Source organism: Aphelocoma coerulescens, chromosome 30 (genome assembly GCF_041296385.1).
Source record: "Aphelocoma coerulescens isolate FSJ_1873_10779 chromosome 30, UR_Acoe_1.0, whole genome shotgun sequence".
Lineage (NCBI taxonomy): Eukaryota > Metazoa > Chordata > Aves > Passeriformes > Corvidae > Aphelocoma > Aphelocoma coerulescens.
The window spans coordinates 856,858-878,958 of record NC_091043.1 but is presented as its reverse complement, the minus strand read 5'-3'; the positions used below and the strand labels follow the sequence as shown (position 1 = coordinate 878,958).

General features: G+C 57.2%; 2 protein-coding genes across 9 annotated transcripts in view; both read right to left on the bottom strand.

The window, feature by feature from the left end:
* BRD4 (bromodomain containing 4) overlaps positions 1-4,310 on the bottom strand; it is a 68,021-nt gene extending 63,711 nt beyond the window's left edge. For 3 of the 5 annotated variants that reach the window (XM_068997842.1, XM_068997847.1, XM_068997845.1), the window contains exon 1: positions 3,436-3,526. The gene's annotated coding sequence lies outside the window, so the exon portion shown is untranslated. Of the gene's footprint in view, positions 1-3,115; positions 3,304-3,435; positions 3,527-4,237 lie in introns of those variants that run through there. The other 2 variants (XM_068997843.1, XM_068997844.1) reach the window with 2 other exon arrangements.
* A 2,322-nt stretch (positions 4,311-6,632) lies between these two features.
* AKAP8 (A-kinase anchoring protein 8) overlaps positions 6,633-22,101 on the bottom strand; it is a 40,306-nt gene continuing 24,837 nt past the window's right edge. For 2 of the 4 annotated variants that reach the window (XM_068998056.1, XM_068998058.1), the window contains exons 11-14: positions 21,590-21,720; positions 16,890-16,985; positions 6,995-7,627; positions 6,633-6,812 (exon numbers count right to left, since the gene is read on the bottom strand). In XM_068998056.1, coding sequence (XP_068854157.1) covers positions 7,010-7,627; positions 16,890-16,985; positions 21,590-21,720 — 845 coding nt within the window. In that variant the 3' untranslated portion in view covers positions 6,633-6,812; positions 6,995-7,009. Of the gene's footprint in view, positions 6,813-6,994; positions 7,628-15,050; positions 15,909-16,889; positions 16,986-21,589; positions 21,721-22,101 lie in introns of those variants that run through there. The other 2 variants (XM_068998057.1, XM_068998059.1) reach the window with 2 other exon arrangements.

Sequence of the window (22,101 nt, the reverse complement as noted above, 5' to 3'; positions counted from 1 at the left end):
CCCAAAATTTGACAGAAGATGCTCAAACCACCCCAAAACTTGACAAAAATTGCTCAAACCACCCCAAAATTTGACAGAAGATGCTCAAAACCACCCCAAAACTTGACAAAAATTGCTCAAACCACCCCAAAACTTGACAGAAGATGCTCAAACCACCCCAAAACTTGACAAAAATTGCTCAAACCACCCCAAAATTTGACAGAAGCTGCTCAAACCACCCCAAAACTTGACAAAAATTGCTCAAACCACCCCAAAATTTGACAGAAGATGCTCAAACCACCCCAAAACTTGACAGCAGATGCTCAAACCACCCCAAAATTTGACAGAAGATGCTCAAACCACCCCAAAACTTGACAGCAGATGCTCAAACCACCCCAAAATTTGACAAAAGATACTCAAAACCACCCCAAAATTTGACAGAAAATGCTCAAACCACCGCAAAACTTGGAGGAACAACAACCAACCCCCCCCAATTTTGACAGACGACGCTCAAAAATGACAGAACTTTCCCAAAACACCCTCAAATATCCCCAAACCTTTGGCAGACGATGTCAAACCCCCCCAAATTTGACAGCTGCAGCTCAAACCGCCCCGAAAACGCTGAGGAACAACATCTAAACGGCCCCAAACTTGGGGAAACGATGCTCAAACCAACCAAAACTCCACAAGCGAAGCTCAAACCCCCCCAAACTTGGACAGACGATGCTCAAAAATCCCAGAGCTTCCCCAAAAAACCCTAAAACAGCCCCAAAACTGCGGCAGACGATGCCCAAACCCCCCCCAGACTCCAACAAGGGACGCTGAAACACCCCCAAACTTTGACAAACGAAGCTCAAAAGCCCCAAAACTTTGACAAACGAAGCTCAACCCCCCCCAAAATGCGACAGACGATGCTCAAAAGCCCCAAAATTCGACAAGTGATGCTCAGACCGCCCCAAAATCTGACAAAAGATCCTCAAACAACCCCGAAACCGCGGCCGACGATGCCCAAACTGCCCCAAACTTCGACGGACGATGCCCAACGCGTCCCCCCCCCAAAATTTGGCAGACGATGCCCAAACAGCCCCAAAACTTTGGGAAATGATCCCCAAATAACCCCAAAGCTTCGAGAGACGGTGCTCAGACCACCCCAAAATCTGACAAAAGATCCTCAAACAGCCCCGAAACCGCGGCCGACGATGCCCAAACCGCCCCAAACTTTGGGAATGCTGCTCCAAACCCCAAACTCTGCCAGAACTCCCAAAAAACCAGAGCCAACCTCCCCCCCCAGCTCCACCCGGCACCCCAAAGTCATTAAGGGGTAATTAGCAGTTAATTACCCTCGATTTAACCCAGCCCAACCCCAGGGAAGCTTTTGATGTCGGGATCCAAGGGATAACGGGGGCTTTTCCCGGGAAAACCCTGCCCAGGGAGGGCAAGGAGGGTTCAGCCTCATCCCAGAGAAAACTGTGGGGGATTTTTGGGAGTTGGGAATTGGGATTTGGGGAATGAAATCCCAGGGAATGTGAGCGAGGGAGGAATTCCCACCCCAAAACCTCGGGAATTCCCTCCGGCTCCCAATTCCCACCCCAAAACCTCGGGAATTCCCTCCGGCTCCCAATTCCAACCCCAAAACACCGGGAATTCCCTCCAGCTCCCAATTCCCACCTCAAAACCTCGGTAATTCCCTCAGGCTCTCAATTCCCACCCCAAAGCCTCGGGAATTTCCTCAGGCTCCCAATTTCCACCTCAAAACCTCGGGAATTCCCTCTGGCTCCCAATTCCAACCCCAAAACCTCGGGAATTCCCTCAGGATCCCGATTCCCACCCCAAAACCTTGGGAACACCCTCCGGCTCCCAATTCCCACCCCAAAACCTCAGGAATTCCCTCCGGCTCTCAATTCCCACCCCAAAACACCGGGAATTCCCTCCGGCTCCCAATTCCCATCCCAAAACACCGGGAATTCCCTCCGGCTCCCAATTCCCACCCCAAAACACCGGGAATTCCCTCCGGCTCCCAATTCCCACCCCAAAACACTGGGAATTTCCTCAGGCTCCCAATTCCCATCCCAAAACACCGGGAATTCCCGCCGGCTCCCAATTCCCACCCCAAAACCTCGGGGATTCCCTCCGGCTCCCAATTCCCACCCCAAAACCTCGGGAATTCCCTCCGGCTCCCAATTCCCACCCCAAAACCTCGGGAATTCCCTCCGGCTCCCCCCATTCCCACCCCAAAACACCGGGAATTCCCTCAGGCTCCCCCCATTCCCACCCCAAAACCCTCGGGAATGCCTTCAGGGACTCCTCGTCACCCCAAAATCTCGGGGACACCCCCAAGGCTCCCAAATTCCATCCCAACACACCGGGAATTCCCTCCGGGTCCCCTTCCCATCCCAAAGCAACCGGGAATTCTCTCAGGGTTCCCTCCCCGGGAATTCCCTCAGTGTATCCCCAAAAAACTCGGGAATACCCTCAGGGACCCCCTCCCGTCACCCCAAAATCTCGGGGACACCCCCAGGTTCCCAATTCCCACCCCAAAACCACCAGGAATTCCCTGAGCGCTCCCTTCCCATCCCAAACAAACTGGGAATTCCCTCAGTGTTCCCTTCCCATCCCAAACAAACTGGGAATTCCCTCAGTGCTCCCTTCCCATCCCAAACAAACTGGGAATTCCTTCAGTGTTCCTTTCCCATCTCAAACAAACTGGGAATTCCCTCAGTGCTCCCTTCCCAACCCAAACAAACTGGGAATTCCCTCAGCGTTCCCTTCCCAACCCAAACAAACTGGGAATTCTCTCAGTGCTCCCTTTCCCAGCCCAAAACAAACGCGAACTTCCTCAGGCTCCCAATTCCTACCCCAAAACCACCGGGAATTCCCTCAGCGCTCCCTTCCCACCCCGAAATTCCCTCAGTGCTCCCTTCCCATCCCAAAACACCCCGGAATTCCCTCAGTGCTCCCTTCCCATCCCAAACAAACCGGGAAATCCCTCAGGGACCCCCTGTCACCCCAAAACCCTCGGCGACACCCCCAGGGACCCCCTTCCCCTTCCCAAAAAACCCCGAGAGCCCCTCAGGAGCTCTCCCCCTCGCACTGTCGAGCCCTCCAACGTCATCATTCCCAAAGAACAGCACAAAACCTGGGAATGTGGGAAAACCGCGCTGCGGAAGGCCAAAATCGCCTCAGCCGCGCCGGGCGGGCCCCGTGAGGGGCCGGAGGGGCCCCAGCGCGGTCCCAGCCCCGGGCCCGCTGAGGCCCCGCAGCCCCGGGCCGCCCTCAGCGCGTCCTCCCCTCACGGCGAGCGGGCGGGGGCGGCCCCGCGGGGCGGGAGCGGCCTGGGCCTAACGGGGGCGGGCTGGGCCTAACGGGGGCGGGCTCCCTCCGCCACAGCGGCGCGGCCCCGCCCGGGCCCCGCCCGGCTCCGCGGGCAATCCCGGCGCTGTCCCGGCCGTCACTCACCGCGGGCCGGGCCGGGCCGGGCCGGGCCGGCGCTGCCGCCGCGCAGGAGCCGCCGCCGCTTCCTCCCGGTCCGCGACAAAATGGCGGCGGCAGGAAGTGCCCCCCGCGCGCCGGCCCCGCCCCGCGCTACGCCAACGGCGTAAGGCGGCCCCGCCCGCGCCGCGCACGCCAACGGCGCAGCGCCCGCCCGGCGCTACGCAAACGGCGTACGGCGGCGGCGCCGCGCCGGCCTTACGCCGACGGCGGAACGCGGCGCCCAACGGCGCTTACGCAAACAGCGCAGCGCGGCCCCGCCCACCCCGCCCCGCGCCCTACGCAAACGGCGTAACCCCGGCGGCGCAGGGCGGAGGGCGCTCCGCCGCGACCCCCGCGCCCCCCCCGGAGCCGCCCGGGAGCGGCGGGACGGCCGCGGATCCGCCGGCGGCAGCGCCGGGAGGTGGCGGAGAGGGAGGCGGGCACCGTAAAGCGGAGCCGCGCGCGGCGGGCGGCGCGTGACCGGCGCTTACGCCAGCGGCGCCCCCGCCTTACGGCGTTGGCGCAGCGGCGGGGCCGCGCCGCAGCTTACGCCGTTGGCGTAGCCGCCCTGACGCAGCGGCCGCATTACGCAATGCGGGTTACGCCGGCGGGGCGACGTAAGCGGCGTTCGTGAATCGCGGCACCCCCATGAAGCCCCCCCCCCCCCTCCCCCGGTGTCCGTCCCCCTTCCCCCTCAGCCTCCCGCTCCCCCTCAGCCCCGGCGGCGCCCCCCGGCCCGGCCCGGCCCGGCCCGGCCCTCCCGGCGCGCCCGCGGCCCCGCTCTTACCTGAGGGGGCCGGGCCGGGCCGGGCCGGGCGAGCCGCCCTCCCTCCCTCCCGGCGGGCCGGGGGCGGCGGCGGGGGCGGAGGAGGAGGAGGAAGAGGAGGAGGAGGGAGGGGAGGGGGCGGGGGGGCCGCGGGCACCGAGGGGCAGCGGGTCCGGCAGCGGCGCCGCACTGACCTCACCGCGCTGCGCGTGACGTCACGGCGCACCGCGACACGCCCACCCCCCGCCGCCGGCCCCGCCGCGTGACGTCACGGGAGGGAGCGGGGAGGGGGGGGGGAGGGGGGGGAGCACCGGGGGGACACCGGGAGGGGGGGAGGGGACACCGGGGACACCGGGGGGGATGGAAAGGGGTACGGGGACACCGGGAAATGGGGGGGAGGGGACACCGGGGGGGATGGAAAGGGGTACGGGGACACCGGGGGACACCGGGGGTGGGACACCGGGGGTGATGGAAGGGGACACGGGGGACACCGGGGGGGATGGAAAGGGGTACGGGGACACCGCGGGGGACACCGGGGGGGGACACCGGGGGGGATGGAAGGGGACACCGCGGACACCGGGAGGGGGGAAGGGAGCACCGGGGACACCGGGGGGTACCGGGGGGACACCGGGGGTGATGGAAGGGGGTACGGGGACACCGCGGGAGACACCGGGGGGTACCGGGGGGACACCGGGGGTGATGGAAGGGGACACGGGGGACACCGGGAGGGGGAAGGAGGGAGCACCGGGGACACCGGGGGGTACCGGGGGTGATGGAAGGGGGCACCGGGGGGGCACCGGGAGGGTGGGAGGGGGCACCGGGGGTGATGGAAAGGGGCACCGGGGGGTACCGGGGACACCGGGGGGTACCGGGGGTGGCACCGGCGGGGACAGGGGGCACCGGGGGGGGTCCCTGGGGGGGGGGACAGTGGATGGGGGAGGGGCACGGGAGGTGCTGGGGGGGCCTTGGGGACGTTGGGGGGGGGGGTCTTGGAGCTCTTCGGGGGGTCCTGGGGGGTCCCCAGGGGGTCCTTGGGGACATTTCGGGGACATTGGGGGGGGTCCTGGGGGGGTCCTGAGGGGCTTTGGGGGGGTCCCGGGGACACTTTGGGGGTCCCTGGGGACATTTTGGGGGTTCCCTGGGGGGCTTTGGGGGGTCCTGGGGGGTTTGGGGACATTTTGGGGGTCCTGGGACAGTTTGGGGGGCTTATGGGGGGGTTGGGGGGGTCCTGGGGTTGTCCCAGGGACATTTTGGGGGTCCCTGGGGGGGCTTTGGGAGTCCCTGGAGACATTTTGGGGGGTCCTGGGACACTTTGGGGGGGTTTGGGGGGTCCTGGGGGTGTCCCAGGGACATTTTGGGGGTCATTAAGGACACTTTGGGGGTCCCTGAGGACATTTTGGGGGGGTCATGGCGGGGTTTGGGGTCCTGGGGCACTTTGGGGGCTCCTGATGGGGTTTGGGGGGTCCCTGAGGACATTTTGGGGGGTCCCAGGGACACTTTGGGAGTCCCTGAGGACATTTTGGGGGGTCCTGGGGCACTTTGGGGGCTCCTGATGGGGTTTGGGGACACTTCGGGGGTCCCTGGGGGGCTCTGGGGTGTCCTGGGGGAGTCCCAGGGACACTTTGGGGGTCCCTGGGGACATTTTAGGGGGTCCTGGGAGTCTTTTGGGGGGGTTTGGGGGGTCCTGGGGGTGTCCCAGGGACATTTTGGGGGTCCCAGGGACATTTTGGGGATCCCTGGGGGGCTTTGGGGGTCCCTGGGGACATTTTGGGGGATCCTGGGACATTTTGGGGGGCTCATGGGAGGGTTTGGGGATATTTTGGGGGTCCCTTGGGGGGGTTTGGGGGGTCCTGGGGGGCTCCTGAGGACATTTTGGGGGTCCCCATCCCATCCCCTCTCCCCCCCCCGGAATTCCCTCAGGGAAATTCCCATTCCAGAGGAATTTGGGATGAGTTTGGGGGGGGAAATCATCGAAATTCCCGATTTTGAGGATTTCCCGTGGGGTTTTTAGGGTGAGAAAAGGGGATTTTGGTCCAAAAAAAACCCCCAACCCAAGCCCCCCCCCAAAAAAAAAAAATTGGGGGATTTATTCCGGATCCAACCAAATTCCAAGGAATTCCTGGGTTTTTTTAGGGAATTTTTTTAGGAAAAAAAAGAGGGATAACAATGATTGGGAGGGGGAGGGGCGGAGCCTCCAAATTTTGCTGGAAAATTGGAATTTCTTCCCAAATTCCCCCCTCAGATCCCTCTGGAATGGGATTAATCCCTAAAAACCCCATTCCAGCCCCAAATCCTGGCTGGGATGGAGAGAAAGGAAAAGGAAAAATTCCGGGGTTTGGGGTTTTTTTGGGGGAAAACAACCCCAAAATCTTCCCTAAAATGGAGAAATTCGGGAAAAAAAAAAAAGAGAAAAATCCTCGGGATCCGCTCGCTGCCTTTATTGGGATTTCTCCAAACTTCCCAAGTTTTTTGGGGTTTTTTCCCATCTTTTGGGGGCTTTTTCTTCCTCAAATCCCCCCCCTCCCCCAAAATCCTGGCGGAGAGAATTCCTGAGGGATGGAAAACTTGGGAATTCCGGCTCCTCGGCTTCTTCACCCTGCAGGGAAAACAAAAACCCCACAAAAACCCCAGGAATGAGGGGGGAAAAGGCTGGAAAAATCCCCTGGGATGAGCCGAAGGAATTTCCCCTCAACCCCCCCCGGAATTCCGGCGGCGGGGCCGGAAAAGCTCCGTAAAAAACGGGGGGAAAAACCCCGAATTTGGGGATCGAAGCCTCACCTTTCCTGGGAATCCTCACGGCTCTTCCGAGTCCTTTCCCGAGTCCTTTTCCTGCTCTTTTTCCTCCTCCTTTTCCTGCTTTTCCTCCTCCTTTTCCTGCTTTTTTTCCTCCTTTTCCTCCTCCTTTTCCTGCTTTTTTTCCTCCTTTTCCTGCTTTTTTTCCTCCTTTTTTCCCTCCTCCTCCTCCTCTTTTCCCGCCCCTCCCTCAGTTCCATTTTGGGGGGAAATCCCGGATTCCTGCGAGTTTCCGGGCGGATTCCCCGATGGATTTTGGGGCGAATTCCCGGGATTTTGGGGCGAATTCCCGGGATTTTGGGGCGGATTCCCAGGATTTTGGGGCTCCTCCTCGTCCTCGTCGTCGTCCTGCAGGAAGGGCGGCATCAGGAGGGGCCTCGGGGGCTGCTCCGGCTCCGCCAGGGATTTCAGGAATTCCTCGGCTTTGGGGAATTCCTCGGAATTTTCCGCCTTTTCCCGGCATTCCGGGGATTCCCGGGATTCCCGGGATTCCTGGGATTCCTGGGATTCCTGGGATTCCCGGGATTCCTGCGCTGCTGCTGCTGCTCCTTGCCCGGATTCCGGAGGGGCCTCATCCCCGTCCTGCTCCGGGGGCTCGTCCGTGAAGGGATCTTCTCCCTGGGGGGAAAAAACCCATGGAAAACTTGGGAAAACTTGGGAAAAACCACGGGAAATCGGGGAAATTTGGGGAAAACCGCATGGAAAATGGGGAAATTTGGGGAAAAACCGTGGGAAATCGGGGAAATTTCGGGAAAAATCGCAGGGAAAATGGGGAAATTTGGGGAAAAAACGTTGGAAATCGGGGAAATTTGGGGAAAACTGCGGGAAATCGGGGAAATTTGGGAAAAACCACATGGAAAATGGGGAAATTTGGGGAAAAAACGTTGGAAATTGGGGAAATTTGGGGAAAAATCGCAGGGAAAACAGGGAAATTTGGGGAAAACCCACGGGAAATCGGGGAAATTTGGGGAAAACTGCATGGAAAATGGGGAAATTTGGGGAAAAATCGCAGGGAAAACGGGGAAATTTGGGGAAAACCCACGGGAAATCAGGGAAATTTGGGGAAAACTGCAGGAAATCGGGGAAATTTGGGAAAAAACACATGGAAAATGGGGAAATTTGGGGAAAAAATGTGGGAAATCGGGGAGAAAAAGCGCGGGAAATTGGGAAAATTGAGGAGAAAACCGGGGGAAATGGGGGGGAAAAAACCCCCATGGAAAATGGGGAAAATCAAAGAAAAACGGGGGAAATCGGGGAGAAAATAGGGAAAATCAGAAAAATTGGGGAAAATTGGGAATAAAGCATGGAAAATTGGGAAAATCAGGGGGAAAAAGCTGGGAGAATTGGGAAAATCCAGGAAAAACCCCATGGTAAAATTGGGGGAATTTTGGGGAAAACCATGGAAAAACGGGGAAAATTGGGGAAAAACCCATGGAAAATTGGGGGAATTTTGGGGAAAACCATGGAAAAATGGGGAAAAACCTGGGAATTTGCACCGGGAGAAGCACGGGAAGAGCTCGGAGTCCCGGTTTGGCTCCCAAAGATCCCGAAAATCCCAAGTTTGGCCACCTGGGATGAGCCAAAAAAGGGCGGAAAAGGCTCCAAGCCCAGGAAAATCCCGAAGGATCCGCAGGGGAGAATCCCGCGGGAAAAGCCGGAGCCCGGCGGGAATTTTGGGATAAATTCGAGTCCAGAGGGGAAAATTCCCAAAATTCCGCATCCCTCGCTTTTCCCGGGGTTTTGGGGCGAATCCGGCCCCGGGAGCCTCTGGAATTCGGGATTTTGGGAATTCTGGTGGCGTTCCTGAGCTTGGGATCCCGAAATTCCCAAGTTTTTGGGGTGTTTTTTTTGGGAAGAGGGAGGTTGGATGCGGGAATTTCACCCCGGGGGTTCGGAGCCACGGGAATTCCGTGGATTTGGGGTGGAGGAGGAACCTCGGGATCGCGGCCCCGGAATCGCCGGGAATTGTCCCAAAATCGCCGGGATCGTCCCCAAACTGCCGGGAACTGTCCCGAAGTCTCCGGGAATGGTCCCGGAATTGTCCCAAAACCTCCAGGAATTGTCCTGGAATCTCCAGGAATTGCTGGGAATCGTCCCCAGATCTCTGGAATTGTCCCCAAATCTCCGGGAATGGCCCTGAAATTGTCCCAGAATCGCCGGGATCGTCCCAAAATGGCTGGGAATTGTCCCAAACTTCCGGGAATTGTCCCAGAATCTCCAGGAATCATCCCAGATCTCCAGGAATTGTCCTGAAATCTCCGGGAATTGTCCCAGAATCACCGGGAATTGTCCCAAAATCGCTGGGAATTGTCCCAAACCTCCAGGAATTGTCCCAAAATCGCTGGGAATTGTGCCCAAATCTCTGGGAATTGTTCCAAAATCTCCGGGAATTGTCCCAAACTTCCAGGAATTGTCCTGAAATCGCTGGGAATTGTCCCAGACTTCCGGGAATTGTCCCGAAATCTCCGGGAATCGTCCCAGATCTCCGGGAATTGTCCCGGAATCATCTCAGATCTCTGGGAATTGTCCCAAAATCGCTGGGAATTGTCCCGTATCTCCAGGAATTGTCCTGAAATCTCCGGGAATTGTCCCACAATCACTGGGAATCATCCCAGATCTCCAGGAATTGTCCCAAACCTCCAGGAATCGTCCCGAAATCGCTGGGAATTGTCCTGAAATTGCTGGGAATTGTCCCAGACTTCTGGAAATTGTCCCAAAATCTCCAGGAATTGTCCTGAAATCGCTGGGAATTGTCCCAAATCTCTGGGAATTGTCCCAGAATCGCTGGGATTTGTCCCAGACTTCCGGGAATTGTCCCGAAATCTCCAGGAATTGTCCCGGAATCATCCCAAATCGCTGGGAATTGTCCCAAAATCGCTGGGAATCATCCCAGATCTCTGGGAATTGTTCCCAAATCTCCGGGAATTGTCCCACAATCACTGGGAATCATCCCAGATCTCCAGGAATTGTCCCAGATCTCCGGGAATTGTCCCAGAATCGCCGGGAATTGTCCCAAACTTCCGGGAATTGTCCCAAAATCTCCAGGAATTGTCCCAGACTTCTGGAAATTGTCCCAAAATCTCCAGGAATTGTCCTGAAATCGCTGGGAATTGTCCCAAACTTCCAGGAATTGTCCTGAAATCTCCGGGAATTGTCCCGGAATCATCTCAGATCTCTGGGAATTGTCCCAAATCTCTGGGAATTGTCCCAGAATCGCTGGGATTTGTCCCAGACTTCCGGGAATTGTCCCAAAATCTCCGGGAATTGTCCCGAAATCGCTGGGAATCGTCCCAGATCTCCGGGAATTGTCCCGGAATCATCTCAGATCTCTGGGAATTGTCCCAAAATCGCTGGGAATCGTCCCAGATCTCCAGAAATTGTCCCAAATCTCCGGGAATTGTCCCAAACCTCCAGGAATTGTCCCGAAATCGCTGGGAATCGTCCCAGATCTCCAGGAATCGTCCCAGATCTCCGGGAATTGTCCCAAACTTCCAGGAATTGTCCCGAAATCGCTGGGAATTGTCCCAGACCTCTGGGAATTGTCCCAGAATTGCTGGGAATTGTTCCAAACTTCCAGGAATTCTCCCAAACCTCTGGGAATCGTCCCAAACTTCCAGGAATTGTCCCGAAATCTCCAGGAATTCTCCCAGATCTCCAGGAATCGTCCCAAACCTCCGGGAATCGTCCCAGATCTCCGGGAATCGTCCCAAACCTCCGGGAATCGTCCCAGATCTCCGGGAATCTCCCCCGGATCCAGCCGGGCCGTTCTCCCCATCCCAGGCTTCCCTCGGGAATCTCTTCCCGCCTTCCTCCGGAGCAGCCGCAATTCCGAGGCCCAACGAGGATCTCCCCCTTTTTCTCGGGGGGGTTTTGGGGTTTTTTTTTGGGAATTCCCGGGGTTTTTCCGGGGATTTTCGGCCTCCGGGCATTACCTGCGATCCTGGGCTCGGCCTCCTCCCGCCCCTTTTCCAGCCGGGAGTTGCACACGTGGGAACGGGAACGCTCCGGAGCCGCCTCCGCGGCCGGGGGAGACCGAGGCGCCTCTGAGGGACCCCGGGGCCCCCCGGAATTCCGGGGGATTTCTGGGAATTCCGGGGGGGGGCTGAAAGCCGGGAGCTCCTCCTGGGATCGGCCAAGTGGGATGGGAGACTGGGAGTAACTGGGGAGACTGGGAATAAATGGGGAGACTGGGAGTAACTGGGATACTGGGAATAACTGGTGTTCTAGACTGGGATAACGGGAATAACTGGGGAGACTGGGAATAACTGGGAGACTGGGAGTAACTGGGGAGACTGGGAGTAACTGGGGAGACTGGGAATAAATGGGATACTGGGAATAACTGGTGTTCTAGACTGGGATAACGGGAATAACTGGGGAGACTGGGAATAACTGGGAGACTGGGAGTAACTGGGGAGACTGGGAGTAACTGGGAGACTGGGAATAAATGGGATACTGGGAATAACTGGTGTTCTAGACTGGGATAACGGGAATAACTGGGGAGACTGGGAGTAACTGGGGAGACTGAGAGTAACTGGGGAGACTGGGAATAACTGGGAGACTGGGAATAAATGGGATACTGGGAATAACTGGTGTTCTAGACTGGGATAACGGGAATAACTGGGGAGACTGGGAGTAACTGGGAGACTGGGAATCACTGGGGAGACTGGGAATAACTGGTGTTCCAGACTGGGATAACGGGAATAACTGGGGAGACTGGGAATAACTGGTGTTCCAGACTGGGATAACGGGAATAATTGGGGATACTGGGAATAACTGGGATACTGGGAATACTGGGGATACTGAGAACACTGGGGTCCCAGACTGGGATAACGGGAATAACTGGGGAGACTGGAAATAACTGGGGAGACTGGGAGTAACTGGGGAGACTGGGAATAACTGGGGAGACTGGGAATAACTGGTGTTCCAGACTGGGATAACGGGAATAACTGGGGATACTGAGAGTAACTGGGATACTGGGAATAACTGAGGAGACTGGGAATAACTGGGAGACTGGGAATTACTGGGGAGACTGGGAATAACTGGTGTTCCAGACTGGGATAACGGGAATAACTGGGGAGACTGGGAATAACTGGTGTTCCAGACTGGGATAACAGGAATAATTGGGGATACTGGGAATAACTGGGATACTGGGAATACTGGGGATACTGGGAACACTGGGGTCCCAGACTGGGATAACGGGAATAACTGGGGAGACTGGAAATAACTGGGGATACTGGGAGTAACTGGGGAGACTGGGAATAATTGGGGAGACTGGGAGTAACTGGGGAGACTGGGACTAACTGGGGATACTGGGAGTAACTGGTGTTCCAGACTGGGATAACGGGAATAACTGGGGAGACTGGGAGTAACTGGGGATACTGGGAATAACTGGGGAGACTGGGAGTAACTGGGGATACTGGGAATAACTGGGGATACTGGGAATAAATGGGATACTGGGAGTAAGTGGGACACTGGGAATAACTGGTGTTCCAGACTGGGATAACAGGAATAACTGGGGAGACTGGAAATAACTGGGGAGACTGGGAATAACTGGGGAGACTGGGAATAACTGGGAGACTGGGAGTAACTGGGAGACTGGGAGTAACTGGGGAGACTGGGAATAACTGGGGAAACTGGGAATAACTGGGAGACTGGGAGTAACTGGGATACTGGGAATAACTGGGGATTCTGGGAACACTGGGGTCCTAGACTGGGATACTGGGAATAACTGAGGAGACTGGGAGTAACTGGGGAGACTGGGAAAACTGGAGATACTGGGAACATTGGTGTCCCAGACTGGAATACTGGGAATAACTGGGGATACTGGGAATAACTGGGGAGACTGGGAATAACTGGGGAGACTGGGAATAACTGGTGTCCCAGACTGGGATACTGGGAATAACTGGGGATTCTGGGAACACTGGGGTCCCAGACTGGGATACTGGGAATAAATGGGGATACTGGGAATAACTGGGATACTGGGAATAACTGGTGTCCCAGACTGGGATACTGGGAATAACGGCGTCCCATAATGGGAACACGGGGCTGGGGATACTGGGAATAACTGGGATCATGGGAATAACTGGGGATACCGGGCTGGGCTAATGGGAACACTGGTGTCCCAGACTGGGATAACAGGAATAACTGGGATACTGGGAATAACGGTGTCCCATAATGGGAACACTGGGCTAGACTGGGAATACTGGGCTGGGCTAATGGGAACACTGGTGTGTCCCACACTGGGATAACGGTCTGGACTGGGAATACTGGTCTGAGATAATGGGAATACTGGTCTGGACAGGGATAATGGGAATAACTGGGATAACGGTCTGGACTGGGAACACTGGGAATGTGGCTGTTCTGCACTGGGATACTGGGAATACTGGTGTGTCCCAGACTGGGATAATGGGAATAACCGGTGTTCCCATAACGGGAACACTGGGCTGGACTGGGAATACTGGGAATGCTGGGCTGGGATAACGGCAGTAACTGGGATCATGGGAATACTGGGAATACTGGTGTGTCCCAGACTGGGATACTGGGAGTAACTGGGATCACGGGAATGATCCCATCCCATGCAGCCGATTCCAGGCTCAAAATCCCTCCTTTTCCCGGGATCCAGGTCCCTTTTCCCGGGATCCAACGTCCCTCCTTTTCCCGGGATCCAAGATCCCTCCTTTTCCCGGGATCCAACGTCCCTCCTTTTCCCGGGATCCAAGATCCCTCCTTTTCCCGGGATCCAACGTCCCTCCTTTTCCCAGGGATCCAGGTCCCTTTTCCTGGGATCCAAGATCCCTCCTTTTCCCGGGATCCAAGATCCCTCCTTTTCCAGGGATCCAGGTCCCTCCTTTTCCCGGGATCCAGGTCCCTTTTCCTGGGATCCAAGATCCCTCCTTTTCCCGGGATCCAGGTCCCTCCTTTTCCCAGGATCCAGCTCCCTCCTTTTCCAGGGATCCAGGTCCCTTCTCCCTCCTTTTCCCGGGATCCAATGTCCCTTTTCCAGGGATCCAACGTCCCTCCTTTTCCCGGGATCCAAGATCCCTCCTTTTCCTGGGATCCAACGTCCCTTTTCCCGGGATCCAGCTCCCTTTTCCCGGGATCCAACGTCCCTTTTCCCCAGACCTCGGGTGCGTCTTCCCGGAATCCAAGCTCCCTCTTCCCGGGACTCCAGGTGGCTTTTTTCGGGATCCAAGCTCCCTCTTCCCGGGATCCAGAGTCCCTCTTCTTGGGATCCAAATCCCATTCTGCCTGGGATCCAGAGTCCCTTTTTTCCCTGGACTCAACGTCCGTTTTTCCCGGGATCCAAAGTCCCTCTTCCCGGGATCCAACGTCCCTTTTTTTGGGATCCAAAGTCCCCTTTTCCCAGGATCCAAAGTCCCTTCTTCCCAGAATCCACAGTCCCTTTTTTCGGGATCCAGAGTCCCTTTTTTCGGGATCCAGAGTCCCTTTTTCCCGGGATCCACAGTCCCTCTTTTCGGGATCCAGAGTCCCTTTTTCCCTGGACTCAACGTCCGTTTTTCCCGGGATCCAACGTCCCCTTTTTTCGGGATCCAGAGTCCCTTTTTTCGGGATCCAAAGTCCCCTTTTCCCAGGATCCAGAGTCCCCTTTTCCCGGGATCCAGAGTCCCTCTTCTTGGGATCCAAATCCCATTTTGCCCGGGATCCAAGTCCCTTTTTTTCCCTGGACTCAACGTCCATTTTTCCCGGGATCCAACGTCCCTTTTTTCGGGATCCAGAGTCCCTTTTTCCCGGGATCCACAGTCCCTCTTCTTGGGATCCAGAGTCCCTTTTTTCCCTGGACTCAACGTCCGTTTTTCCCGGGATCCAAGCTCCCTCTTCCCGGGATTCAGAGTCCCTTTTTTCGGGATCCACAGTCCCCTTTTCCCGGGATCCAAAGTCCCTCTTCTTGGGATCCAAATCCCATTTTCCCGGGATCCAGGATCCCTCTTCCCGGGACTCCAGGTCCCTCCTTCTCCCGGGATCCAGGCGGCTTTTCCCGGGATCCAAAGTCCCTCGTTTCGGGATCCAAATCCCGTTTTTCCCTGGACTCAACGTCCGTTTTTCCCGGGATCCAAATCCCATTTTCCCGGGATCCAAGATCCCTCTTCCCGGGACTCCAGGTCCCTCCTTCTCCCAGGATTCCAGGTGGCTTTTTTCGGGATCCAAATCCCACTTTTCCCGGGATCCAAATCCCATTTTTCCCTGGACTCAACGTCCTCTTTTCCCGGGATCCAGAGTCCCTCTTTTCCCGGGATCCAAGATCCCTCTTCCCAGGATCCAGCTCCTTTTTTCGGGATCAGGGTCCCTTTTCCCGGGATCCAGCTCCTTTTTTCGGGATCCAGGCCCCTCCTTTTCCCAGGACTCCAGGTCCGTCTTCCCGGGATCCAAATCCCTTTTCCCAGCATTCGGGGTCTCTTCCCGGCATCCAAAGTCCCCCTTTGCTGGGATCCAAATCCCGCTTTTTTGGGATCCAAATCCCGGTTTTTGGGATCCAAATCCCGGTTTTTGGGATCCAACGTCCCATTTTTTCGGGATCCAACGTCCCTTCTTCTCCCGGGATCCAAATCCCCTTTGTTTCAGGATCCAAATCCCGGTTTTTAGGATCCAAACCCCGTTTTTTTGGGATCCAAATCCCGTTTTTCTGGGATCCAAATCCCTTTGCCCAGCACCCAGCAGGCAGAGTCACCGTTTTTCCCACTTCTTTTCCCACTTTTTTTCCCATTTTTTTCCCACTTTTCCCCCACTTCTCCCGAGTTTTTCCAGCCTGGGCCAACCCTGAAGCTCCGGGAAGGGGAAGGAATTTTTGGGATCCGGCGTTTCCGTTCCTCCTGCTCCGCCCCGGACGCGGCTCCTGCCCGGAAAATCCCGGAATTCCCGGCCCAGCCCCGAATTCCGGCCGCTCCCGAGGGGAAAAAATGGGATTTGGGGGGATTCTGGGAGAGGGCGTTTGGATTCCTGGGATTTGGGGCTGGGAATGGGGTGGGAATTCCCCAAAATTCCCCCAAAAAAATTCCCCAAAAATTCCCCCAAAAATTCCCCCAAAATTCCCAAAAAAATTCCCTCAAATTCCCCATAATTCCCTTAATTCCTGGACAGGAGCCACGGCTCCAGGGAGGGATTTTTGGGGAAATCCTGGGATTTGAGGAATTTTGGCTTTGATGCCGAGGAGAGGAGGAAAAACTGGGAAAAAATTTCCCAAAAAAACCCCCCCCAGGAATGAGAAAAGCTCCAGGAAAAGGAGGAAAAAACCCAGGATCGGATAAAAAATCCAGGATTTTTCTGGGATTGAGGTCTGGGGATGCTGGAATGCCAAGGAGAGGGAAAATTGGGAAGAAATTCCCAAAATACCACCAGGAATGCCAAAATAAGGCAAAAACCACCGGGACTGGACCAAAAAGACCCCAAAAAAGTGGGAAAAAACTTCGGATTTTTTCCGGGATTTTTGGGAATTGGGTCTGGGATTGGGCTCTGGGAATGTGGGAATGCCAAGGAGCAGCAAAAACCAGGAAAAAAATTCCCGAAACAGCGCCGAGAACACCAAAGGAAGGGAAAATCCGCCGGGATTGGAAGTGAAAAACGCCCAAAAAACCCCAAAAAAGCGGGAAAAGCTCCGGATTTTTTGGGAACTGGGTCTGGGGACGCTGGAACACCAAAGAAGAGAGAAAGCCGGGAAAAGAATTCCCAAAACACCGCTGAGAACGCCAAAGGAAGGGAAAAACCGCTGGGATGGGAAGCGAAAAACGCCCAAGAAACGCCCAAAAAACGCCCGAAAAATGCCCAAAAAACGCCCGAAAAACGCCCGAAAAATGCCCAAAAAATGCCAAAAAAGCGTGGGAATGGTGGGAATGGTGGGAATTGCGGAGGGAAGGGCGGGCGGTACCTGCAGGTATCTCTCGAGCATGCGCACGATGTGTTTGTTGTTCAGGACGCTCTTGGCCACGTGCAGACTCGTCTTCCGGAACTGCTCGGCCGCCAGCTGCCGCCGGAACGCCGGCATCAGCCCCGGCAAACCCCCCGGAAAGCGCCCCAGAAACTCCCAAAATCCCCCCAAAATTCCCCCAAAACTCCCCCCGGAAAGCGCCCCAGAAACTCCCAAAATCCCCCCAAAATTCCCCCAAAACTCCCCCCGGAAAGCGCCCCAGAAACTCCCAAAATCCCCCCAAAATTCCCCCAAAATCCCCCCAAAATTCCCCCCGCAAAGCGCCCCAGAAACTCCCAAAATCCCCCCAAAAAGTCCCAAAATCCCCCCAAAATCCCCCAAAATTCCCCCCAGAAAGCGCCCCAGAAACTCCCAAATCCCCCCAAAACTCCTCCCGGAAAGCGCCCCAGAAACTCCCAAAATCCCCCCAAAATTCCCCCAAAAATTCCCCCAAAACTCCCCCCGGAAAGCGCCCCAGAAACTCCCAAAATCCCCCCAAAATTCCCCCAAAACTCCCCCCGGAAAGCGCCCCAGAAACTCCCAAAATCCCCCCAAAATTCCCCCAAAACTCCCCCCGGAAAGCGCCCCAGAAACTCCCAAAATCCCCCCAAAATTCCCCCAAAATTCCCCCTGCAAAGCGCCCCAGAAACTCTCAAAATCCCCCAAAATTCCCCCCAGAAAGCGCCCCAGAAACTCCCAAATCCCCCCAATACTCCCCCCGGAAAGCGCCCCAGAAACTCCCAAAATTCCCCCCAAAATTCCCCCAAAACTCCCCCCGGAAAGTGCCCCAGAAACTCCCAAAATTCCCCCAAAATTCCTCCCAAAATTCCCCCAAAATTCCCCTGGAAAGCGCCCCAGAAACTCCCAAAATCCCCCCAAAATTCCCCCCAGAAAGCGCCCCAGAAACTCCCAAATCCCCCCAAAACTCCCCCCGGAAAGTGCCCCAGAAACTCCCAAAATCCCCCCAAAATTCCCCCAAAATCCCCCCCGCAAAGCGCCCCAGAAATTCCCAAAATTCCCCCCAAAAATTCCCCCAAAACTCCCCCCGGAAAGCGCCCCAGAAACTCCCAAAATCCCCCCAAAATTCCCCCCAAAATTCCCCCCAAATTCCCCCCGCAAAACGCCCCAGAAAGTCCCAAAATCCCCCCAAAATTCCCCCCAGAAAGTCCCAAAATCCCCCCAAAATCCCCCAAAATTCCCCCCGGAAAGCGCCCCAGAAACTCCCAAAATCCCCCCAAAATTCCTCCCAAAATTCCCCCAAAATTCCCCCCGGAAAGCGCCCCAGAAACTCCCAAAATCCCCCCAAAATTCCCCCAAAATCCCCCCAAAATTCCCCCCGCAAAACGCCCCAGAAAGTCCCAAAATCCCCCCAAAATTCCCCCCAGAAAGTCCCAAAATCCCCCCAAAATTCCTCCCAAAATTCCCCCCGGAAAGCGCCCCAGAAACTCCCAAAATCCCCCCAAAATTCCCCCCAAAATTGCCCCTGGAAAGCGCCCCAGAATACTCCCAAAATTCCCCCCAAAAATTCCCCCAAAATTCCACCAAAAATTCCCCCCAAATACCCCAAAATTCCCCCCGGAAAGCGCCCCAGAAACTCCCAAAATCCCCCCAAAATCCCCCCAAAATTCCCCCTGGAAAGTGCCCCAGAAACTCCCAAAATTCCCCCAAATTCCCCCCAAAATTCCCCCCAAATTTCCCCCCGGAAAGCGCCCCAGAAACTCCCAAATTTCACCCAAAATTCCCCCAAAATTACCCCTGGAAAGCGCCCCAGAAATTCCCAAAATTCCCCCTGGAAAGCACCCCAGAAACTCCCCAAATTCCCCCCAAAAATTCCCCCCAGAAAGCGCCCCAGAAACTCCCAAAATCCCCCCAAAATTCCCCCTGGAAAGCGCCCCAGAAACTCCCAAAATCCCCCCAAAAACTCCCCCAGAACACCCCCAGCAGAACCCTTGGGATCCGCAGCGAACAGCTGGGAAACTCCCGAAATTCCCAAGAAAACCCCGCCGGAATTCCCAGAGAATTCCCAGGAAACGCCCAGAAAAGCCCTGGGAAAGGCTCGGAATTCCCAGAGAATTCCCAGGAAATGCCCAGAAAAGCCCTGGGAAAGGCTCGGAATTCCCAGAGAATTCCCAGGAAACTCCCAGCAATGCCCTGGATTCCCGCCATTCCCACATTCCCACATTCCCACATTCCCAGATTCCCGCCATTCCTGATATTCCCGCCATTCCCAGATTCCCACATTTCCACATTCCCAGATTCCCGCCATTCCTGATATTCCCGCCATTCCCAGAGTCCCACATTCCCACATTCCCAGATTCCCGCCATTCTTGATATTCCCGCCATTCCCACATTCCCACATTCCCACATTCCCGCCATTCTTGATATTCCCGCCATTCCCACATTCCCGCCATTCCCACATTTCCACATTCCCAGATTCCCGCCATTCCTGATATTCCCGCCATTCCCACATTCCCGCCATTCCCAGATTCCCGCCACTCCTGATATTTCCGCCATTCCCAGATCCCCTCCATTCCCAGCCATTCCCAGTTCTCCCAGTTCCTCACCTGGTGGTTGCAGCCCTGCCACTCCCAGTTCTCCCAGCCATTCCCAGTTCTCCCAGTTCCTCACCCGCCGGTTGTCCCGTGCCATTCCCACATTCCCTCCATTCCCAGCCATTCCCAGTTCTCCCAGCCCTCCCAGTTCTCCCAGTACTCCCAGTTCTCCCAGTTCCTCACCCGGCGGTTGCGGCCGTGCCACTCCCACATTCCCAGCATTCCCAGTTCTCCCAGTATTCCCAGTTCTCCCAGTTCCTCCCCTGGCGGCTGCAGCCCTGCCATTCCCACATTCCCTCCATTCCCAGCCATTCCCAGTTCTCCCAGCCCTCCCAGCCCTCCCAGTTCTCCCAATTCTCCCGGTGGCTCACCCGGCGGTTGCAGCCCTGCCATTCCCAGCCATTCCCAGCCCTCCCAGTATTCCCAGTACTCCCAGTTCTCCCAGTTCCTCACCCAGCAGTTGCAGCCCCGCCATTCCCAGCCATTCCCAGCCATTCCCAGCCCTCCCAGTTCTCCCAGTTCTCCCAGTTCCTCACCCAGAGGTTGCGGCTGTGCCATCCCCACATTCCCGGCCATTCCCAGCCATTCCCAGCCCTCCCAGCACTCCCAGTTCTCCCAGTTCCTCACCTGCCAGTTGCAGCCCTGCCATTCCCAGCCATTCCCGGCCATTCCCAGCCATTCCCAGCCCTCCCAGTATTCCCAGTTCTCCCAGTTCCTCACCCGGCAGCTGCAGCCCTGCCATTCCCAGCCATTCCCAGCCATTCCCAGCCCTCCCAGTTCTCCCAGTTCCTCACCCGGTGGCTGCAGCCCTGCCATTCCCAGCCATTCCCTGCCATTCCCAGCCCTCCCAGTATTCCCAGCTCTCCCAGTTCTCCCAGTTCCTCACCCGGCGGTTGCGGCCGTGCCATTCCCACATTCCCAGCCATTCCCAGTTCTCCCAGTTCTCCCAGTATTCCCAGTTCTCCCGGTGGCTCACCCGGCAGTTGCGGCCGTGCCATCCCCACATTCCCAGCCATTCCCAGCCCTCCCAGTTCTCCCAGTTCTCCCAGTTCCTCACCCAGAGGTTGCGGCCGTGCCATTCCCAGCCCTCCCAGCTCTCCCAGTTCTCCCAGCTCTCCCAGTACTCCCAGTCCTCCCAGTTCCTCACCCGGCGGCTGCAGCCCTGCCATTCCCAGCCATTCCCAGCCCTCCCAGTTCTCCCAGTTCCTCACCCGGCGGCTGCAGCCCTGCCATTCCCAGCCATTCCCGGCCATTCCCAGCCCTCCCAGTTCTCCCAGTTCCTCAGCCGGCGGTTGCGGCCGTGCCATTCCCAGTTCTCCCAGCCATTCCCAGCCATTCCCAGCCCTCCCAGTTCCTCACCCAGCGGCTGCAGCCCTGCCATTCCCAGCCATTCCCAGCCATTCCCAGCCATTCCCAGCCCTCCCAGTTCTCCCAGTTCCTCACCCGGCGGCTGCAGCCCTGCTATTCCCGGCCATTCCCAGCCCTCCCAGCTCTCCCAGTTCTCCCAGTACTCCCAGTTCTCCCAGTTCCTCACCCGGCGGCTGCAGCCCTGCCATTCCCAGCCATTCCCAGCCCTCCCAGCCCTCCCAGTTCTCCCAGTTCCTCACCCGGCGGTTGCGGCCGTGCCATCCCCACATTCCCAGCCATTCCCAGCCATTCCCAGCCATTCCCAGCCCTCCCAGCTCTCCCAGTTCTCCCAGTACTCCCAGTTCTCCCAGTTCCTCACCCGGCGGCTGCAGCCCAGCCATTCCCGGCCATTCCCAGCCCTCCCAGCTCTCCCAGTACTCCCAGTTCTCCCAGTTCCTCACCCGGTGGCTGCAGCCCTGCCATTCCCAGCCATTCCCAGCCCTCCCAGCCCTCCCAGCTCTCCCAGCTCTCCCAGTTCTCCCAGTTCTCCCGGTGGCTCACCCGGCAGTTGCGGCCGTGCCATCCCCACATTCCCAGCCATTCCCGGCCATTCCCAGCCCTCCCAGCTCTCCCAGTTCTCCCAGTTCCTCACCCGGCAGCTGCAGCCGTGCCATCCCCAGCCATTCCCAGCCATTCCCAGCCCTCCCAGCTCTCCCAGCCCTCCCAGCTCTCCCAGTTCTCCCAGTTCTCCCAGTTCCTCACCCGGCGGTTGCGGCCGTGCTCGGCGGAGCGGAGGTGCCGCTGCAGCAGCGCCGCCTGCGCCGGGATCAGCATGTCACAGGCCAGGCAGTGCGCGGCCTCGATCCGCTGGAAAAAGTGCTCCTGGCCGATCCCTGCATTCCCAAAAATCCCCAAAATTCCAGGGATCCCATCGGGAAAGGCCCGACCGGAGCCGCTCCGAGCCCAAAATTCCCTCCCAAAGGGACCAAATCCCGCAGGTTTCACCCCAAAAAGGAGGAGCGGCCTCGATCCGCTGGAAAAAGTGCTCCTGGCCCAGCCTTAATCCTGGAATTCCCGAAAAATCCCCCCAAAATTCCAGGGATTTGGGTCGGGAAAGGCCCAACTGGAGCCGCTCCGAGCCCAAAATTCCCTCCCAAAGGCACCAAATCCCGCGGATTTCACCCCAAAATGGAGCAGCGGCCTCGAGTCCCTGCAAGAAATGCTCCTGGCCCAGCCCTAATCCTGGAATTCCCGAAAAATCCCCAAAAATTCCA